The 15,711-nt window shown below is 50.1% G+C and overlaps 1 protein-coding gene across 1 annotated transcript in view; it reads left to right on the top strand.

The window, feature by feature from the left end:
• WNT3 (Wnt family member 3) overlaps positions 1-15,446 on the top strand; it is a 49,971-nt gene extending 34,525 nt beyond the window's left edge. Inside the window, exons 2-4 of the mRNA XM_075775282.1 lie at positions 4,612-4,853; positions 13,558-13,823; positions 14,967-15,446. Coding sequence (XP_075631397.1) covers positions 4,612-4,853; positions 13,558-13,823; positions 14,967-15,446 — 988 coding nt within the window. The remainder of the gene's footprint in view (positions 1-4,611; positions 4,854-13,557; positions 13,824-14,966) is intronic.
• The last annotated feature ends 265 nt before the right edge of the window (positions 15,447-15,711 follow it).

Consider the following 15,711-nt stretch of genomic DNA (forward strand, 5'->3'; position numbering starts at 1 on the left):
CAGGTTTATGGGATTGTGGAAGAAAGAGAAAGGGGTGACCATGCCAGATTGTTTCCCAGGAAGCTGGTCTCCTCCTGGCACTTCACTTTCCTTTTTTGTCATCGTGAAACTGGAATGTGAAATGCATGTGAGCAAACCCTTTGGGTCAGCCCTCACCGTGCCCTACACACACAGCAGTGGATGGAGAAACCTCTTTCCAAGGAACTGCCTTCTTGCCAGACAGCAGCCAGGCAGGGCATCACCCCCGGCGAAGTTTCAATGCCCCTGCTCCACAGGAGGAGCGGCTTACCGAGGTTTCTCTCTGGCTGGTAAAAACCAGCTCAGATGGGCAGCCCATGGAGCACTGTGCAGTCCTGAGTGCTCTGAGCAATGGAGCTTCCAGTGCCCTGCAGAGAGGAGAGAAGAAAAGTCCTAGCAGCTTTTGCCCTCACTCGCAGGAAACTTTTCTTAGTGTGCATCCTAAAAACCCCTTTTCATATGTTTTGGCACAGTTCTAATCTGGCCAAATCCTGCTTCTTTCAAATACTACTAGGTCTAATTTGATGCCCTTGTCTTTCCAACCAGTGACCCAAATAGAGGAAGGTGAGTTTGCTGGCCATCTCTGTAGGAAGGATGATGTGGAGGGGGTGGGCACAGTACCTTCCATGCTGAGGCAACACGAAGACATGAGTGACCTGGACAAGGATGCAAGGATGCATGTGCAATGTGCAGAACGAGGATCTGCACAAGACCATTTACATCAAAAGCTCGTCCCAGACCAATGGGAACCACGAAGAGTCAACTTGAGGCTGCTGGATCCACAGCTCTGCTGTGTCTAGCACTATCGGATGGGAACAAAAGGAGTTGCTGGCCTGACAGACAGTGTCGGGACTCCTGAGAGATTTAAGGGATTAAGCAGAGAAAGAGAAAAGGGATTTCCCGTGCGTTTGCCGTAGGGACTCATGCTCCTCGTGTTGCACACTGCACTCACGCGCGCACACAAAAGCCTACCTTTATGTGCACATCTGTCTGCTCACACTTGTACATGCAGCCATGAAAGGGAGTCTCCCAGCCAAGCAGAGCCGTCCGGCTTTTATGGCTCCTGCCCTTCAGTGTGCGACTTGATGCTGGGAAAATGCGTCTGTCACCTTCTGCGGCTGAGGCTGGGGGCAGTGGAGCTGTGGTAGGAAATGGCTATTTCCTGTAGTGCGACGGGAGTGTGAGAAACGGACGGTCAGGACATTAGCACTGAAAGAAAGACAGGAAAGTGTGGGGTCTCTTGTTCCTGCAGTTGGCAGCCTTGGAGTCGTGTTTTGTGCTTTAAAAATTGTCCATGTTCCCCATTTATCCCAAATTCACCCTGTGATACTTCCTCGCCTAATGCATTTGCTTCTTCCCCACGAGCTCATGTGACTTCTGTGTTAGAGCCGCACAGAGCCAAGATGTGCCCCTGGGATCTCAGATCTGGATTTCAAATAGGTTCTGTTTCATCTTTGCGTCTCAGCCACTATATAGACAAATCATCAGCCCATGGGACCCAGGAGGTAAAAGCAGAGCTGCAGCATCTTACCCACAGTGCCCTGACCAGTGTCTTCCCAGGACTTCTGGGCAGATGGGGATGATCAGCCAAGAGGAATGAGATTTTTTACATCTGTTTAAGAAGGATCAGCAGTGGGGAAATCACAAGTTCATTGACATGAGAACAAAAATTAAAATTAGGTGATGACTAAAAATACGGAAATTAGGTGAAGACTGGAGAGATGGTGCCCTCAGTAATCATCAATAAAGAAAATTAAGAGCAGTCACTTAGGAATGATGGAGTCTCTGAGAAGAAGGAAGAAAAGGAAAAGGTGGGAAAGCTTGGAATGTGTCATCAAAAGCAGATGGATTCCTGTACGTTGGTAAGCAACTTCACCATCTGGGTGTGGGACCACGTATGACCAAGAGCAGCCTCCTCCCTCCCCAGGGGCCTCTCTCGTGCAACAGATCACAACTCCAACCTCAAAACAGGTAGACCAAAACTGACTGCACATCTCCAGCCAGGCCTTCCAGGCAGGGAAGTCTGTCATGGGTTGGTTTGGGGGGTTAAAGAAGGGATTCGACCAAATCTGTGGTTTAATGGGAGGATGGATCCTCCCAGGAGTTCTCCAGAACTTCATGGGAAGTCTCAGCTCTTACTCCCTCGAGGCTGCTTTCTGTGGGCTCCCTGAGGGACTGAACCGCTCATCCTGATAAAAAACTGGGACAGGTTTTACACCGGTGGCCTATGGCACAATTAACCTGAATGCATGGCATGGTGTGGAGCTCATGGCCAGCACACCAGGCCAACCCTCCATCACCACTTCTGCAGGAAACTGCTGCTGCAGGCACATCCTTGTAAACTCTGACACTGAATATGAACTTCACTTCCACCACTGTGCAAACCCGGGCAGGAGAAAGCATCTCACAGCGTGCCACCTCCCTGAGAATGGAGTCTGTCTGTGAGAGTGGGTGTCTGGAGAAACACAGCATGCTCTCCTGCCTGTTCCCTTGCTTGGAGCTGACCAGTCTTCCCAGCAGTGCTGAGCTCTGCCTCCATCAGATTGCACTTGGTGGGAGCTGGAAGCACAAAGCAGCTCTGAAAACCAGTCCTAGTGCGCTGCCCATTGTGCTGTGTTGCCTCCCAACCGTATCTGGTTGTCCTTCTTCTGTGTGTCCCTTCCAAGGGTGTGGGAGATGGAGTCAAAGCATTGTGTGCAGTGCTCTGAAGCCTCAGGCAGCTGCCCCACTGCTGGGCAGGTGGGCAGAGACCTGCAGGGGAAACAGGTCTGGGAGACAGTTGAGCAGGGGACTGTGGCAGAAGACTGCATGTGCTTCCCATTCAGGGTGGGAGTCAGGTCTTCTTGTTCAGTGTCTTCAGCAGAGATGTCTCACCTGGCAGGTCCCCCAGGATTCCCTTTACATCCTACAATCATTAATGTGCGATTAATTCAACCAATTACTGGTGTCAGTTCAGCATTCAGCCTGAGACTCCAGGCTGGATGAGCAGTTCAGTACATGGATGGTCAACCACAGGTCTCATAAGGCAGTGGCATCTCTGTCCTTGGAGGCTTTCAAATTCTAGAAGGACAAAGCCCTGAGAAACCTAATCTAACCTGAAAACTGGCCCTGCTCTGAGCAGGGGGTTAGACTAAAGTCCTCCTGAGGTCTCTCCCAACTTGAATTAACCAATGACTATAAAATGACTGATTTGCAATCTTCAAGTGTGGGAAGGTGGGTTAGGGAAAAACATCACAAAACTGGGACAAGTGGTTGATACCCCAGATGGCTGAGCTGCCATTCAAGGGGACCTCTAAAAGCTGGGCAATGGGCAGACAGGAAGATCATGCAATTGACCCAAGGGACCTGGGGAGAAATAGCCTGGGGAGGAACAACCCCAAGCACCCGTAAAGGCTGGGGCCCAACCAGCTACAAAGCAGCACACAGAAAAAGACCTGGGGTGGACAAAAATTTGAACATGAAGCTGCAATTAGGGTTGCACAAGGAAAAGCCTTTCCAGCAGGTAGAGAGAGGAGATCCTTCCGCTCTACTCAGCATTGATGAGACCTCATCTCAGTCCTGTGTCCAGCTGTGGACTCCCTAGTACAAGAGAAATACAGACATACAAAGTCAGAGCTCCTTAATATTTGCCTATGCCAGTACCTGGAATGTGAGGTTTCTGCACTGGAAGCGATTGAGTTCCTCACGTCCGCTCTGTTACAGAACTGGCTGCTCATTCACAGATTTGACCACACGTTCTGGAGGGACACTGCAGGGTGGGTTGGATCCTATGCAAGGCAGTAGCTGTGGGACTATCCTTGTTTGTGTGTAATAGCAGGTATCTCAGGGCTTCTTTGAGCAAATACCTTTCTTCACCCTACAGTGACAATTTCTGGCCAAATAAGCAATTTGACCCACATATTTCATGCTGGGGAAATGACAGGTCCTTGGACCAGTAGGAAAAGGTCCTCCTAAATCCCTCCAGCATCTTCACCGTGTACCAGCACATCTGCCTGACCCACAGCTGCAGCTATAGTCTGATGTCCGTTAGGGTGGAATCATGGTCGTTCAGTCTCTGCTGGGACCATCTACACAGGTGTCAAGACAGCCTGGAACACGTGGCAACACCCCAGAGCAGCCCCTCCCCTGTAAATGGTGATCCCTTTGCTGATGAACTTGGCATTGGACAGGACACTTCCACAATTCAGAGGCTCTCATGTCAGTGTCTCCTGACAGCTGAGATACCCCAGCGTATTCCCCAGCCTCCAGGTGTTGCTCCCCTGGATACAGTTCCTTGAAGGTCCTTTGTCAGATCCACCAGCCCCATGGGGATGTCTCAGATACCTGGGAGGCTCTAGGTGCCTCCATGTAGAGAGCTAAGTCCCTTCCTTTGTGCCCACAAAGGACCAGGGTGTCTTCAGGTGGGATCACATCACTGCTGTTCAGTAGGAGGTCTCTTGTTTTCTTATGAAATCCCTCTTTTTTCAGTACTTTGTCTCCCTGAACTGTTGGTTCACCTTGGCTCATCACATGCCCCCTGGAATGGTCATGGGGGGCAGGACCAGTAGTGCCAGCTGGTTTCCCAACCCTCATGTTGTCCTCTGTTCCTCGCAGGTCCCTTGCACTAGGCCAGCAGTACAGCTCCCTGGGGTCCCAGCCCATCCTCTGTGGCTCCATCCCCGGCCTTGTCCCCAAGCAGCTCCGTTTCTGCCGCAACTACATTGAGATCATGCCCAGCGTGGCCGAGGGGGTGAAGCTGGGTATCCAGGAGTGCCAGCACCAGTTCCGGGGACGCCGCTGGAACTGCACGACCATCGATGACAGCCTGGCCATCTTTGGGCCAGTCCTGGACAAAGGTAAAGAGCGAAGGTGGCGGGCTGTGGGGGAATGGGTTTGCCAGGGTGGGTAGAGCTGTCACATCTCCACTTGGTTTTTGGACACCCCATGTCATGAACGTCCTACTGGGAACACACTGGGGAAAGAGTCTGATGTCCCAGCTTTCAACCCTAATTTCTCCAATTTTTTTTTTTCCAATTTTTTTCTGTGTTATGTCGAGAGGGATAGTGAGAGAAGGGTCTGTTCCCATCCCAGGAGCTCTCTGTGGGATAAAATACAGAAAGGGGAGGGTCTAGCCCCACGCATGCTCACGTGTTCTGGAATCATGGGCTCCATCTTCCCTGCCCAGGGCATGCAGTGCATCCAAACAACAGGGTCCAGCAGACCCATGAGAAAATTCAATGTCAAGTTCCTTGGGGTCAAGACAGGTCCTTTGCAGCATGCACGGTCTACCCCAGGAGGCCAGCGGGCAGGATTTTCCCCTGCCACTGGGAAGCCATGGTTGAAATCCTGACCAAGCTTAGTCGGGATTTCAACATATCTTTTCACGGATGAGCCCAAGACAGCCAGGGATGGGAACAAAAAAAGGGAAAATAAACATATTTTCCCTCTCCTCTCTCCAAATGCATCATCTTTTCATCACCTCCTCCTGAAAGGCCACCTTTCTAGACCCACTGGCATGGATCAGGCACACTGGAAGCACATTGATTAGGCACAATGAAGTTGGGATTCCCGAAGAGGTCACAGCCTGGGCATTACACTGAGAAAGGCGAGATGCTGGGCCCCAAGACAGAAGGCATCCGTAACCCTAGCCTGCAGCCAAATATGGCCTGAAAGGAGGGTGCTGGAGGACTTAGGTGGCAGATAACCTATCCCATGTCTCAGAAGTCCAGTTAGCAAACCAAGACTTTAGATTAAAAATCATTCCCATGAAACTGAACCATACGGTGGATAAAAAACTACCCTCCCCTCCATCCCGTCCCATGACTTTGTACGTTGGCACTGATGACAAAAGGGAACAATACATGGAAGTCACCGGGGTCAACTCATGGCTCCAGCTTTGCTCCTTCTGGAGGAACCTTCCCTGAAGATTTGATGCACTGAGGTCTTCCAGGTAGAAACAAAGCACAGCCGGCTTGGAGCCACAGCTGGTCCATGGCATTGCCTTCTCTTCCCCTTCCCCAAGAGCCTGTAGACCAAGGGGACCCAGAGCTGCTCCCATGCACCGTCTGACTCCAAATACACCTGCACTGTCCATGCCACCACCACAGGTTTGAGGACCTCCGGGAGGTTTCTCGTTATGCTTTCTTCCCCATTCCCAGGGAGAAGGGGCTGCACATTCGCAGGACTCTGCCTGTACCTGGATCCTGCCTATTAGGGTCAAACTAGAAATTCCTTTCTGAAGGCAGTTGGTCAAATGCAAGAAGGGCGGAATGAAAGCCAAGGTGTCTACCACATGCCTTTCACTGACTCCATGCCAAGTTTAGCACAGGGGAGGTCTGCAGATAACGTCTTGGTGGCACAGCTTTATAAATGTAACCAAAACCATCTCCAGCTTCATTGGTATCGGCACGCACTGAGTCTCTGCAGTCCCATGAAGTCTGTCTATCAAAAAAAGAAATTATTCTTTCAGTGATGCTTTGGAAATGGGAATCTTCTAGCCCAGCCTTTAAGAAATTGGAGAAATTAGGGTTGAAAGCTGGGACATCAGACTATTTCCCAATAGTCTCCTGGAGTCCCCATATCTCCTGGTGAATCTTTCTTACGAAGCTGTAATTCTCTGCATATAAACAGTTCATGATATTTTTTTCAAGCTTCAGCCTTCCAATAATGGTACAGTTTCCTGAAACATTAGTACTATATTTCAGTGAAAATGACTCATTTGGGTTAAAGTGCAATTCTTTGCAGAAATCAGGACTGTAAAGTCATTTTAGAGTGCTAACAGGGACTAGGAGATTCAATTCCCTGTTTTGCCAGGATGTATTTTGGGGTAGCTGCTGTATTTATTATCACATAACTTGTTACTGAGTCTTGCCACAGTATAACTCGCTGCCTAATAAAAGTATGTCCTAAACTTCACAACTTACAAGATCAGAAAGTTTTAATTTTCTTTAAAACTATCATTAAAAAAGATCATAAAAATTTTAAACACGTTATGAAAGAGCTGTTACAGCATTCAGGCACTGAAAAATCTCTCACCACCATTTCTGTCAGCGTGAAAGCACTTAAAAATTGGATTTGAACCATCCTCCCCATAATGAGCACACTGAACTTTGAATTTATGAAGAATATTTTAAGATTCTTTCGGCTGCAGGGACTAGAGCAAAACCTCACGTGTGGACATGCCTCAACATTTCTGTGCACTCCAAGCTGACAAAGTAAAATATCACCCATAGCTCTGAAACTTTTCTGACAAATGGAGAAAAATTATTGAGCACATTTGTTACACGGCTTTCCCGATCAAACCTTGATGCGTCGATAGTCTCCTAGACCATACTGTGAGGCAATTAGCTTGAAAAATGTATTTATTCTCGTGTCTCACTAACCTGAAAGTAGAACAGTTAAAAATAAACAGTATCATCTGCAGCTAACGATACATCAAAGTCCAACCCATTTGATTGCGGTTATTATTTACATTTTTAAAATGTGCTAATGTCTTTTCACTGCTGCCTTGGGAATTAATGAGCGGAGACGGGATGGGACTCATTTAATCTATGCAGCGACGAGTAACACTAGGAAATCCTTTGCCATTCCCAAAGTTTGCAGCAGGAATAGTTGCGGAGAAAAACATAACCTGTTCAGCCACTGCTTTCTCAGCTGAAGGAAGAGATAATGTTGGCAGTAAAAAGGCTTTTGTCCTGCCCTGATAGATCTCGTTAGCTGTGATGAATCTGGGGACCAACACTGCTCGTCCCTGCTGAGGGGGCTGTGCATGGGGTTGCTGGACACTTCTGCTGCCTTCACAGCATCGCCTTCTCCCAGGCTCCTGTCCCATCTTCCGTAGATGCAGTGACAACACAAATGAAGTGTTTTGAGCCCATAACCTGGGATTGAGATCTGCGATCGCTGCCAGCTGTGTGTTTTACATCTGGCCAAGCCCTGAGCATCTGTGGCAGCTGTTGTTGTGTTCACTTCTTGTTCTCATGGAGGGGTGTAACCCCACAAACTAAGACTCATTAATTAATAGCAAGACTCAAACTAAGATGGCAATCGCTATTGCAGTTTGCGCTCTGCATTAGGCCAACAGGCATTAAATACTAAGCCCAAAATAGCCAGTATTTAAGCTATGATAACTACCTGGATGAAATCACCTCAATGTATCAAAGAGCAACATTTAGGTTAATCTCACATACTACTCCCTTAGGTAGATTGAAGCTATTTTGGAAAGAACTTCAAAGGTTCTCACTACAATAGCATGGAAAATCATTTCTAATACAGCTTGAAAAGAAATTGAGGATAATTTCATTTTAAAGGAGCTGCAAAAATGTTAATCACAGTTGTGTCCTTTCAAGCAGAGCTTAGGCTGAAGAGCAGTGTAGTGTGGGAAAACGACAGAGCCGCTTGCCGTGGTTCGGCTGTGCAGACCCTCGCAGCACACACGTTCAAGTCTGTCTTGGTTCCTCCTTCTGGGCACATCATCCAGGCTTTGAGGGCTGTGTCAGTGTGGGAGCACAGGGCATCCCTCCCCAAAATAGCCCAAGGGATTCCTGCCCCCAGGTCCTCCCACAGCCCCCCGTCACATCTCCACCTCACTTCTCTTCCCAGCTTCGCCGTACGACTCATCTCTCCTCTCACAGTCCCTGACTGAGGGCTCTCCCTGATCTCCTCCCATGTGCCCTACCCAAAATTCAGATTCACAGGGTTTTTTGCCATAAAACGTGTGGCAGTCGTAGCTGGCGAGGCTGTTTTCCTAAGGCCACTGATTATCTTCCTGCAAGTTTTCTTTTTTCTATGTCTTTATTTTTAACCTGGGTTATGATAAAAAAAAAAAAAACCCACCCCAAAACCAACCCCAGAATGTGGGGTAAGATCATGTTTTTACAAGCAAATTCTCTGAGATGATTTATACTGCAGGTGTGCAGTCTGGGACAAGGAGGGAGGAAAAACTTGCTTTCGCCCTCTCTCTTCTCCCCCTTTTCTTTGTAAAATAAGGTCAGTTTTCATTAAAAGACAATGTCTCTTCCAGCCAGGTCCTACCCTAAAGCCAAGGTTGAGCCAACAGCCAGGTGACTTACTGCTGCCCTAGGAGGGTGAGCAATTACTATTCTCTGCGTTAGGGATAAATTCTGGGATTTTGGTTAAAGTTCAGTGCCCAGAAAGCGCTGTTTGTGAGTGCACAAGACAGGAATGCCCCACAGGCATCTGGAGACCAACTCCTGGGATGGAGAAGAGGGCTCCAAGCCATAGGCAGGACTGGATCTGCAGGAGTGAGTTTGGCAGGAGCCTTAGCATGCTCATACATTTCCCCACATCTTGAGCGACAGGGAAACCTAACTGCTCTTCCTCTTCTTCCTCCCATGGCGGCCGCCCTTGGCTCACTCTCCCTCTCCAGGAAGATGCCACAGGTCCTCCTCAACCCCGGTCATGCTCAAGCTTCTTGCCAGCAGCACCGGCCAGGGCAGCATCTCGCTGTACATGGCTGTGAGGAGAGCGACGGCAGCGGGGCCAGGTGCAGAAAAGGCAGCTGGGCTCAGGCTGCCTTTGGGGGTCCTTGTGTGTTCAACTAAGCCCCTGACACGAGCTGTGAAAAGGCAGACCCGCACCAAGATAACCCATGGCTTTTCTCAGCCATGACACTTGCAGTCATTTGCATCTAAACAGGGGTGTGTGGGATCAGGGGCCGTCTTGATATAAACTCAACAGCTTAAAGGGAGGGGGAGGGAAAGGAGAGAGGGAGAGAGAAAAATAAGCTTATACCGATGAGAAAGAGCTAAGCTTCCTCCCCTACTGTGAGGCAGGGCGAGCGATACCATCCCAGCGCTGCAGTCGTTTCAAATCGCTGCAGCATTCACACGCCCTTTAGCCATTCTGATCCGGTGGCGGGGGGCTGGGGAGAGCCATCAATAGGGATTTCCCAGCCGGGCTGGCGGGATTGGAGGGTGACGGCAGGACAGGGGAACATTGCCCCGTTGCTACGAGGTGCTCCTGGGGAATGCCAGTGCTCTGTGCCGTGGGTACGCTGGCCGGCGGAAACATTCTGCATTATGCTGGTAATACAGTGTGACACCGCGGGAACAATGGCAAATTGAGTGTCCCAGCAGGTAACGGGCCTGGCTGGGAGACAGTCGCAGTGGTGCACTGTCAAGACGGCTCTAATCCTCCCTCGCCAGCCCCTCCCCTGGTTCTGGGAACGCTGCTCCTGCATTTCATCTCTGGGAAATTCTCCCGGCTCCTCGCCCAGACCCAGGGGAGAATTTCAAGGCGAGACGTTTGTGTTTGCAGCTCGCTTCCCCCCTGCCCCGGCATCATGCGGAGAGCTCGCCGGGCAGGCGCGGGGTCGTGGGGGGTGCTGGGGGGCAGCTGCGAGAGGGGTGCAGCCCCCCCCGGAACGGTTTGCATTGCGCCTCTGCCCAGCCGCAGCAGCACCAGCCCCAGCTCGGCTCCCATCCCAGCATCCATGTTCTGTACAGGGAGAATCACAAAACGTGCAGCGACTCCCCATCCCGTGCCCATCGCTTTCTCACACACACCCCCAGGATGGAGAGCGAAGGCACGTCAGCAAGGAGAGCGGCTCGTGTCCTCCCCCTCTGCCCCCCGAGCTGTCCTGGTCTGAGGCCAGAAGGGCTCACTAGCTCCTCTAATCTGATCTGCTTTAGATCAGAGGCCACCCAAATAGCCTTTGTCAGGCTGAAACACTCCAGTTGGAGCAGTGATCTTCAACCGGTGGCCCGTAGCCCCCACTGGTCCCCGTATAAGCAGCTGGTGAAAGATATCTAAGGAAAACCTTGGTAGGTAGAGGCTGGATCTCTGCTGACGTACCAGATGTGGGGAGGGCAAGGAGGGAAGACTTTGAAATAAAACAAAGGGAAAGTCACAGCATGGTCCCACCAGCAATGACAGGATGGAGCAGCCCTGGTTTAGGATCATGTTTGGCATCTAGATCCAAGTTCCCCACGCTGCAGCAGAGGAGGGATGCATGTTTCCACAGCTGGCACATACTCACGAGCTGCCTCTTCGAATTGCCTGCATGGGGTGAAATTAGCTCAGTTTGAGACGCCTGGTTTTTGGACACTATACCCCATCTCCGCAGAGAAGACTGGAGGCCAAGGAGCAAGACCTGGTGTGACAAAGACCTCCCCAGGGCATGAGGCAAGAGCAGGTGAGGGTTGCATGGGGACCTGTGAAAACAGCTCATGGCTCCTGCCCTGGGAGGAGAGGATGGTCTCCAAGGTAGTCTGAGCCAGGAGAAAATTCTGGCTTTGTCCCACATCCACTGATGACTGTCCTAATCATTCGGTCAAGCTAGACCCACAAGGCAGCTGGAAACACCTCTGGTATTGCACCCCGTCCAGCAGCAGTGGTAGCCCAGGCACCATGGCCCCTGACCACCTGCCTTACTGAAGTCAATGCCCAGACTCCTGTTGAATTCAAAATGAGTAGAAATTGTACAACATAAAAAATTTTAAAAAAAAAGAAAGCTTTAGAAACATGCTGAGCAGACCTCTGCAGCATGTTTCTAAACATGAACAGCCAGGTCATTGCTGCAAGAATCCAGACTCCAAGTCCAGGAACCAAAGTTTCTGTCACCATGCTGAGCAGGGAAACACGCTGGGGACTTGCCAGTCTGTGTCCTAATGCAGTAGATAGAGGGGCCATTACAAGCTACTTGAAGATGAAAGTCAATGTGAGCAGAGAAACAAAGGATATAAATGGGCTGGGCTTTAATCTGGGTTGAAGATTCAAAGACGTTGGCCACTGTCCTGCTTTCAAACCAGTAGAAGAGCCATCAGTCAGAGCACCAGCAAAAAGACCAGCCAAGTTCAGAGCATGTCACAACTTCTTCAACAACCTCCTGAAAAGTTAGCATACCAAGAAATATAACGCAGGAAACACCATTTCAATTTGACGGCATATTGTCCACTTACAGACACAGTGCAAGATTCCCAAAAACATGACATTAAACTCACAGGCCTCACGGTAGGAAAATGCCACCATATCACGTCATCTCCTTCTGCATCCTCTAAAGCTAGGTCTAGGTCTTCTCACAGTATTGTTATTTGGTGCTTCTGGTATCTCAGAAGTTTCCTCTGGTAGTAGCAGGCCAAGAAAATCTGTCTTGATGGCTCCATGGCAGCTGATGCTTTGGGTGTGCTATTCAGAACAGCCACCCATGCTGCCATCTCAGGGGTGCACTTCAATACTGGGCTTTGGCCATTTCTATCCAGAACAACCCACCCTCAATAAGATGTTCTTTGTGTTTATGGCAACCACCACTGAGCAATGAAGGGCCATGGTGCTCAGGCAGAGGGTACTGCAGCAGGCAGGGCTGCTGGAGAGGTTTTGGGTCGGGATGAAGAGCAGCAGCTCCCTGGCTTCAGGCACTTGAGGTGAGCTTGGAGGCTCCAGGCAGGAGCAGTTCTGGTCTGGTTTCCCACCCATCTTGCTTGGCCTTGTTGTCCTTCTCAGACCCAGCTGGCTATAACATCCAGCCAACATAAACATCTTTATGGCTTCTGGTGGCTTCCCTACACCCACGTGCATTTCAGCCACTGCTGTCCAAAGTCCAGGTCAGGGCCCCACAGAATGATCAGGAAGGGAAGGGCTGAAAGTCACCCTGCCATGGTCACAGGTGGAAGAGGTGATGGACAGAGGTGCTGCAGTTCAGCAAACCCATTGTACCTTCATCTTGATGTGAATTTTCTGTTTTGTCCCCACCCCCTGCCCAGGTATCTTTGTTCTGCTGAAACATTTTCTCTCTCTTAGCACCGAGGATCCACACATGCTCCTGTTCCCAGCTGTCAGTCTGCCTTGGCATCCTGGGCAATTTATTTCACCCTTTCTTCAGCATTCAATGCTTTCAGGACTTTCTCCAGCTTTGCTCCTTTGGACCTGTCAAAACTCATTCATTGCAACTGGACCAAGCCAATAGTTAGAGTCAAAGAAGAGACTTGGGTTTCACCTGCTTTGATTTCCTTCAGGATTGTTCAGTAATTAATGAGCAACTTCAAGGTTATCTTCACACCCTTGGCTGGTTTTACTCCATTGCTGTAAAGTCACTAGACATAGTTTAGGCTAGATATATTGAACAGTAACTACTAGCTCTTAGGCTTTGTTCTGCCATTGCCTGTCCTGTATCACCTGAACCCTTTCCCCGCTTCAGCATGTATAGGAGCTGCTTCACCTCCCCTTCGATTAACTCCAGGCATGGAGTCCCTCTCTGGGTTTCCAGACCAGGTGTTACTCCAGTAACTCTCTTCTGAGGTCCTTCAAGCTCTCACTGACATTTTGCCTACACATGGGCACCCGTGCTGGATCAAACCCTTCACCCATTGTATTTGGGGGAAAGGCTGCACTTGTGATGCACAGAGCTGGAGTCACACGTCTCTCCCACCCACTCCTGCCTGTGTGCTTCAAGGGGCGATGCCAGCAGCACCTGATTCAGAAAATGTTCATTAAAAAATTAATAAAATAACTTTTTTGCTTTTTAATGAGATTTAGATGATGCTGAAGGAGGTTGGGAAGGAAAACAAAAGTGACAATCGCACCTACTCTGTTTATTCGCAGCCACACGAGAGTCTGCCTTTGTCCATGCCATTGCATCAGCAGGGGTGGCCTTCGCTGTGACCCGCTCCTGTGCCGAGGGCACGTCCACGATCTGCGGCTGTGACTCCCACCACAAAGGACCTCCAGGAGATGGCTGGAAATGGGGGGGGTGCAGTGAGGATGCCGACTTCGGCGTGCTGGTGTCCCGGGAATTCGCAGATGCCCGAGAGAACCGGCCGGACGCCCGCTCAGCCATGAACAGACACAACAACGAGGCTGGGAGGACGGTGAGTGCTCAGAGGGTCCAGAACTGGTCATCCATGCCTGCATGGATGGCCCAGTCTGGCTCCCCCTGATGTAGCAGGATCATGATAATGCCTGGGCAGGAGCTTTCTAGGATTATTTTCCAGGGCACAGCATTTCCACTCTCACCAGATGGGTGAGGGTTAAGAAGAGCTAAAACATGCCTTGCTTCCACCACAAACATCTCCCAAGGCAGCATGTAGAAGTCCAAATCAACTGCCCAAGACCCATGTCAACGGTGAAGAGGACTTTCCTCCCAAGCTACTCCTTCCTTCGTGCTCTCCATTGTAACCTGTCCCACCCAGTGATTTGTGGGACTAGATGATCGTTGTCGGTCCCTTCCAACTGAAATGTTCTACTCTTGCTGGCAGCAGGTTCCTGGGCCACAACTGCTCTAGGTCATTTGCAAACCCAGCGTGCTTCAACCGTGTTACAGCGAGACCTTTCAAACAATGCTTGAAGCAAACACTAGATACTGCTTTTCCATACCACAGCAGGTAGAGGTGGAAGGGTAGAAGCTTGAATCTCTAACGTGTTAATGACTGACAGCTTCCTGTAAAATACCACCCAAACTCTAATAATTTTAACAAAAATCAGTGTTTCTTTTGCTCTAGAGGAGGTTTCTGGGGAAGAGAGAGTGTCACGCCCTTAGATTCACAATTTCATTTATTTTCTAGTGCAAACTGTCAGACTCAGGGCATAAAATGAAGGGTTGTTAGCAAAGCTAGGACAAGGGGGTCAGTCCACATCCACACGTGTCAGACATCCTCCAACCCTCAACTTTCTGGGCTCTGATTGTTCACACAGACATGACGGGGAGGACCCCACTGAAAGGATCTAGACCTTGGGGTTAGATTAGATTGGATTAGATTACACTGGTTTGGATTGCATTGGATAGATGATCAGAGCAGCTGCCCATCTCAGTCACACTCTTCTATTGTGACTTCTCTGCCTAGAGATGTTTCTGCCACACACCCAAGCCTACACTATTCAACACCCAACCCTACGCTTTCCAGACCAAGCTCAGATCAGATGTTTAAACCCAGGTAGCAAAGGCGGGTGATTGAAAGCACACACTGGGCACCGTAAGCTGCTGCTGACCACCTTGTTTTCTCTCCCCTGGACAGACCATCCTGGATCACATGCACCTGAAGTGCAAGTGCCACGGTCTCTCGGGAAGCTGCGAGGTCAAGACCTGCTGGTGGGCCCAGCCTGATTTCCGGGCAATTGGTGACTACCTGAAGGATAAATATGACAGCGCCTCTGAGATGGTGGTTGAAAAGCACCGAGAATCTCGGGGATGGGTAGAAACTCTGAGGGCCAAGTATGCTCTTTTCAAGCCACCGACGGAGCGGGATCTGGTCTACTATGAGAACTCCCCCAATTTTTGTGAGCCCAACCCAGAGACAGGCTCCTTTGGGACGAGGGACAGAACATGCAACGTCACTTCCCATGGGATCGATGGCTGCGACTTGCTGTGCTGCGGTCGTGGCCACAACACCAGGACTGAGAAACGGAAGGAGAAGTGTCACTGCATCTTCCACTGGTGCTGCTACGTGAGCTGCCAGGAGTGCGTACGCGTCTACGATGTCCACACCTGCAAGTAAACGTAGGTAATAGGTCTCCAGCTGATGGGAGGTTGCTCCAGAGCAGGGCCAAGGTGTCCATCAACCCTGTGATCAGCCCTTACGTCGTGGTCTCACGCTTCAGAGGATGGCATAAAAAAATCCTAGTGCCCTTGGTCAGGGCAGACACCCTCACATAGCCAGCACCCGCTGCAGAGAACGCTTGCGGTATCTCACCCACACAAGGTGGTCCCAGGCTAGACCTGACACTGCAGTCACATTAGATCACCGATCCGCTGATTCTTCT

This window comes from Balearica regulorum, chromosome 24, assembly GCF_011004875.1.
Source record: "Balearica regulorum gibbericeps isolate bBalReg1 chromosome 24, bBalReg1.pri, whole genome shotgun sequence".
In the NCBI taxonomy this organism is placed as follows: Eukaryota; Metazoa; Chordata; class Aves; order Gruiformes; family Gruidae; genus Balearica; species Balearica regulorum.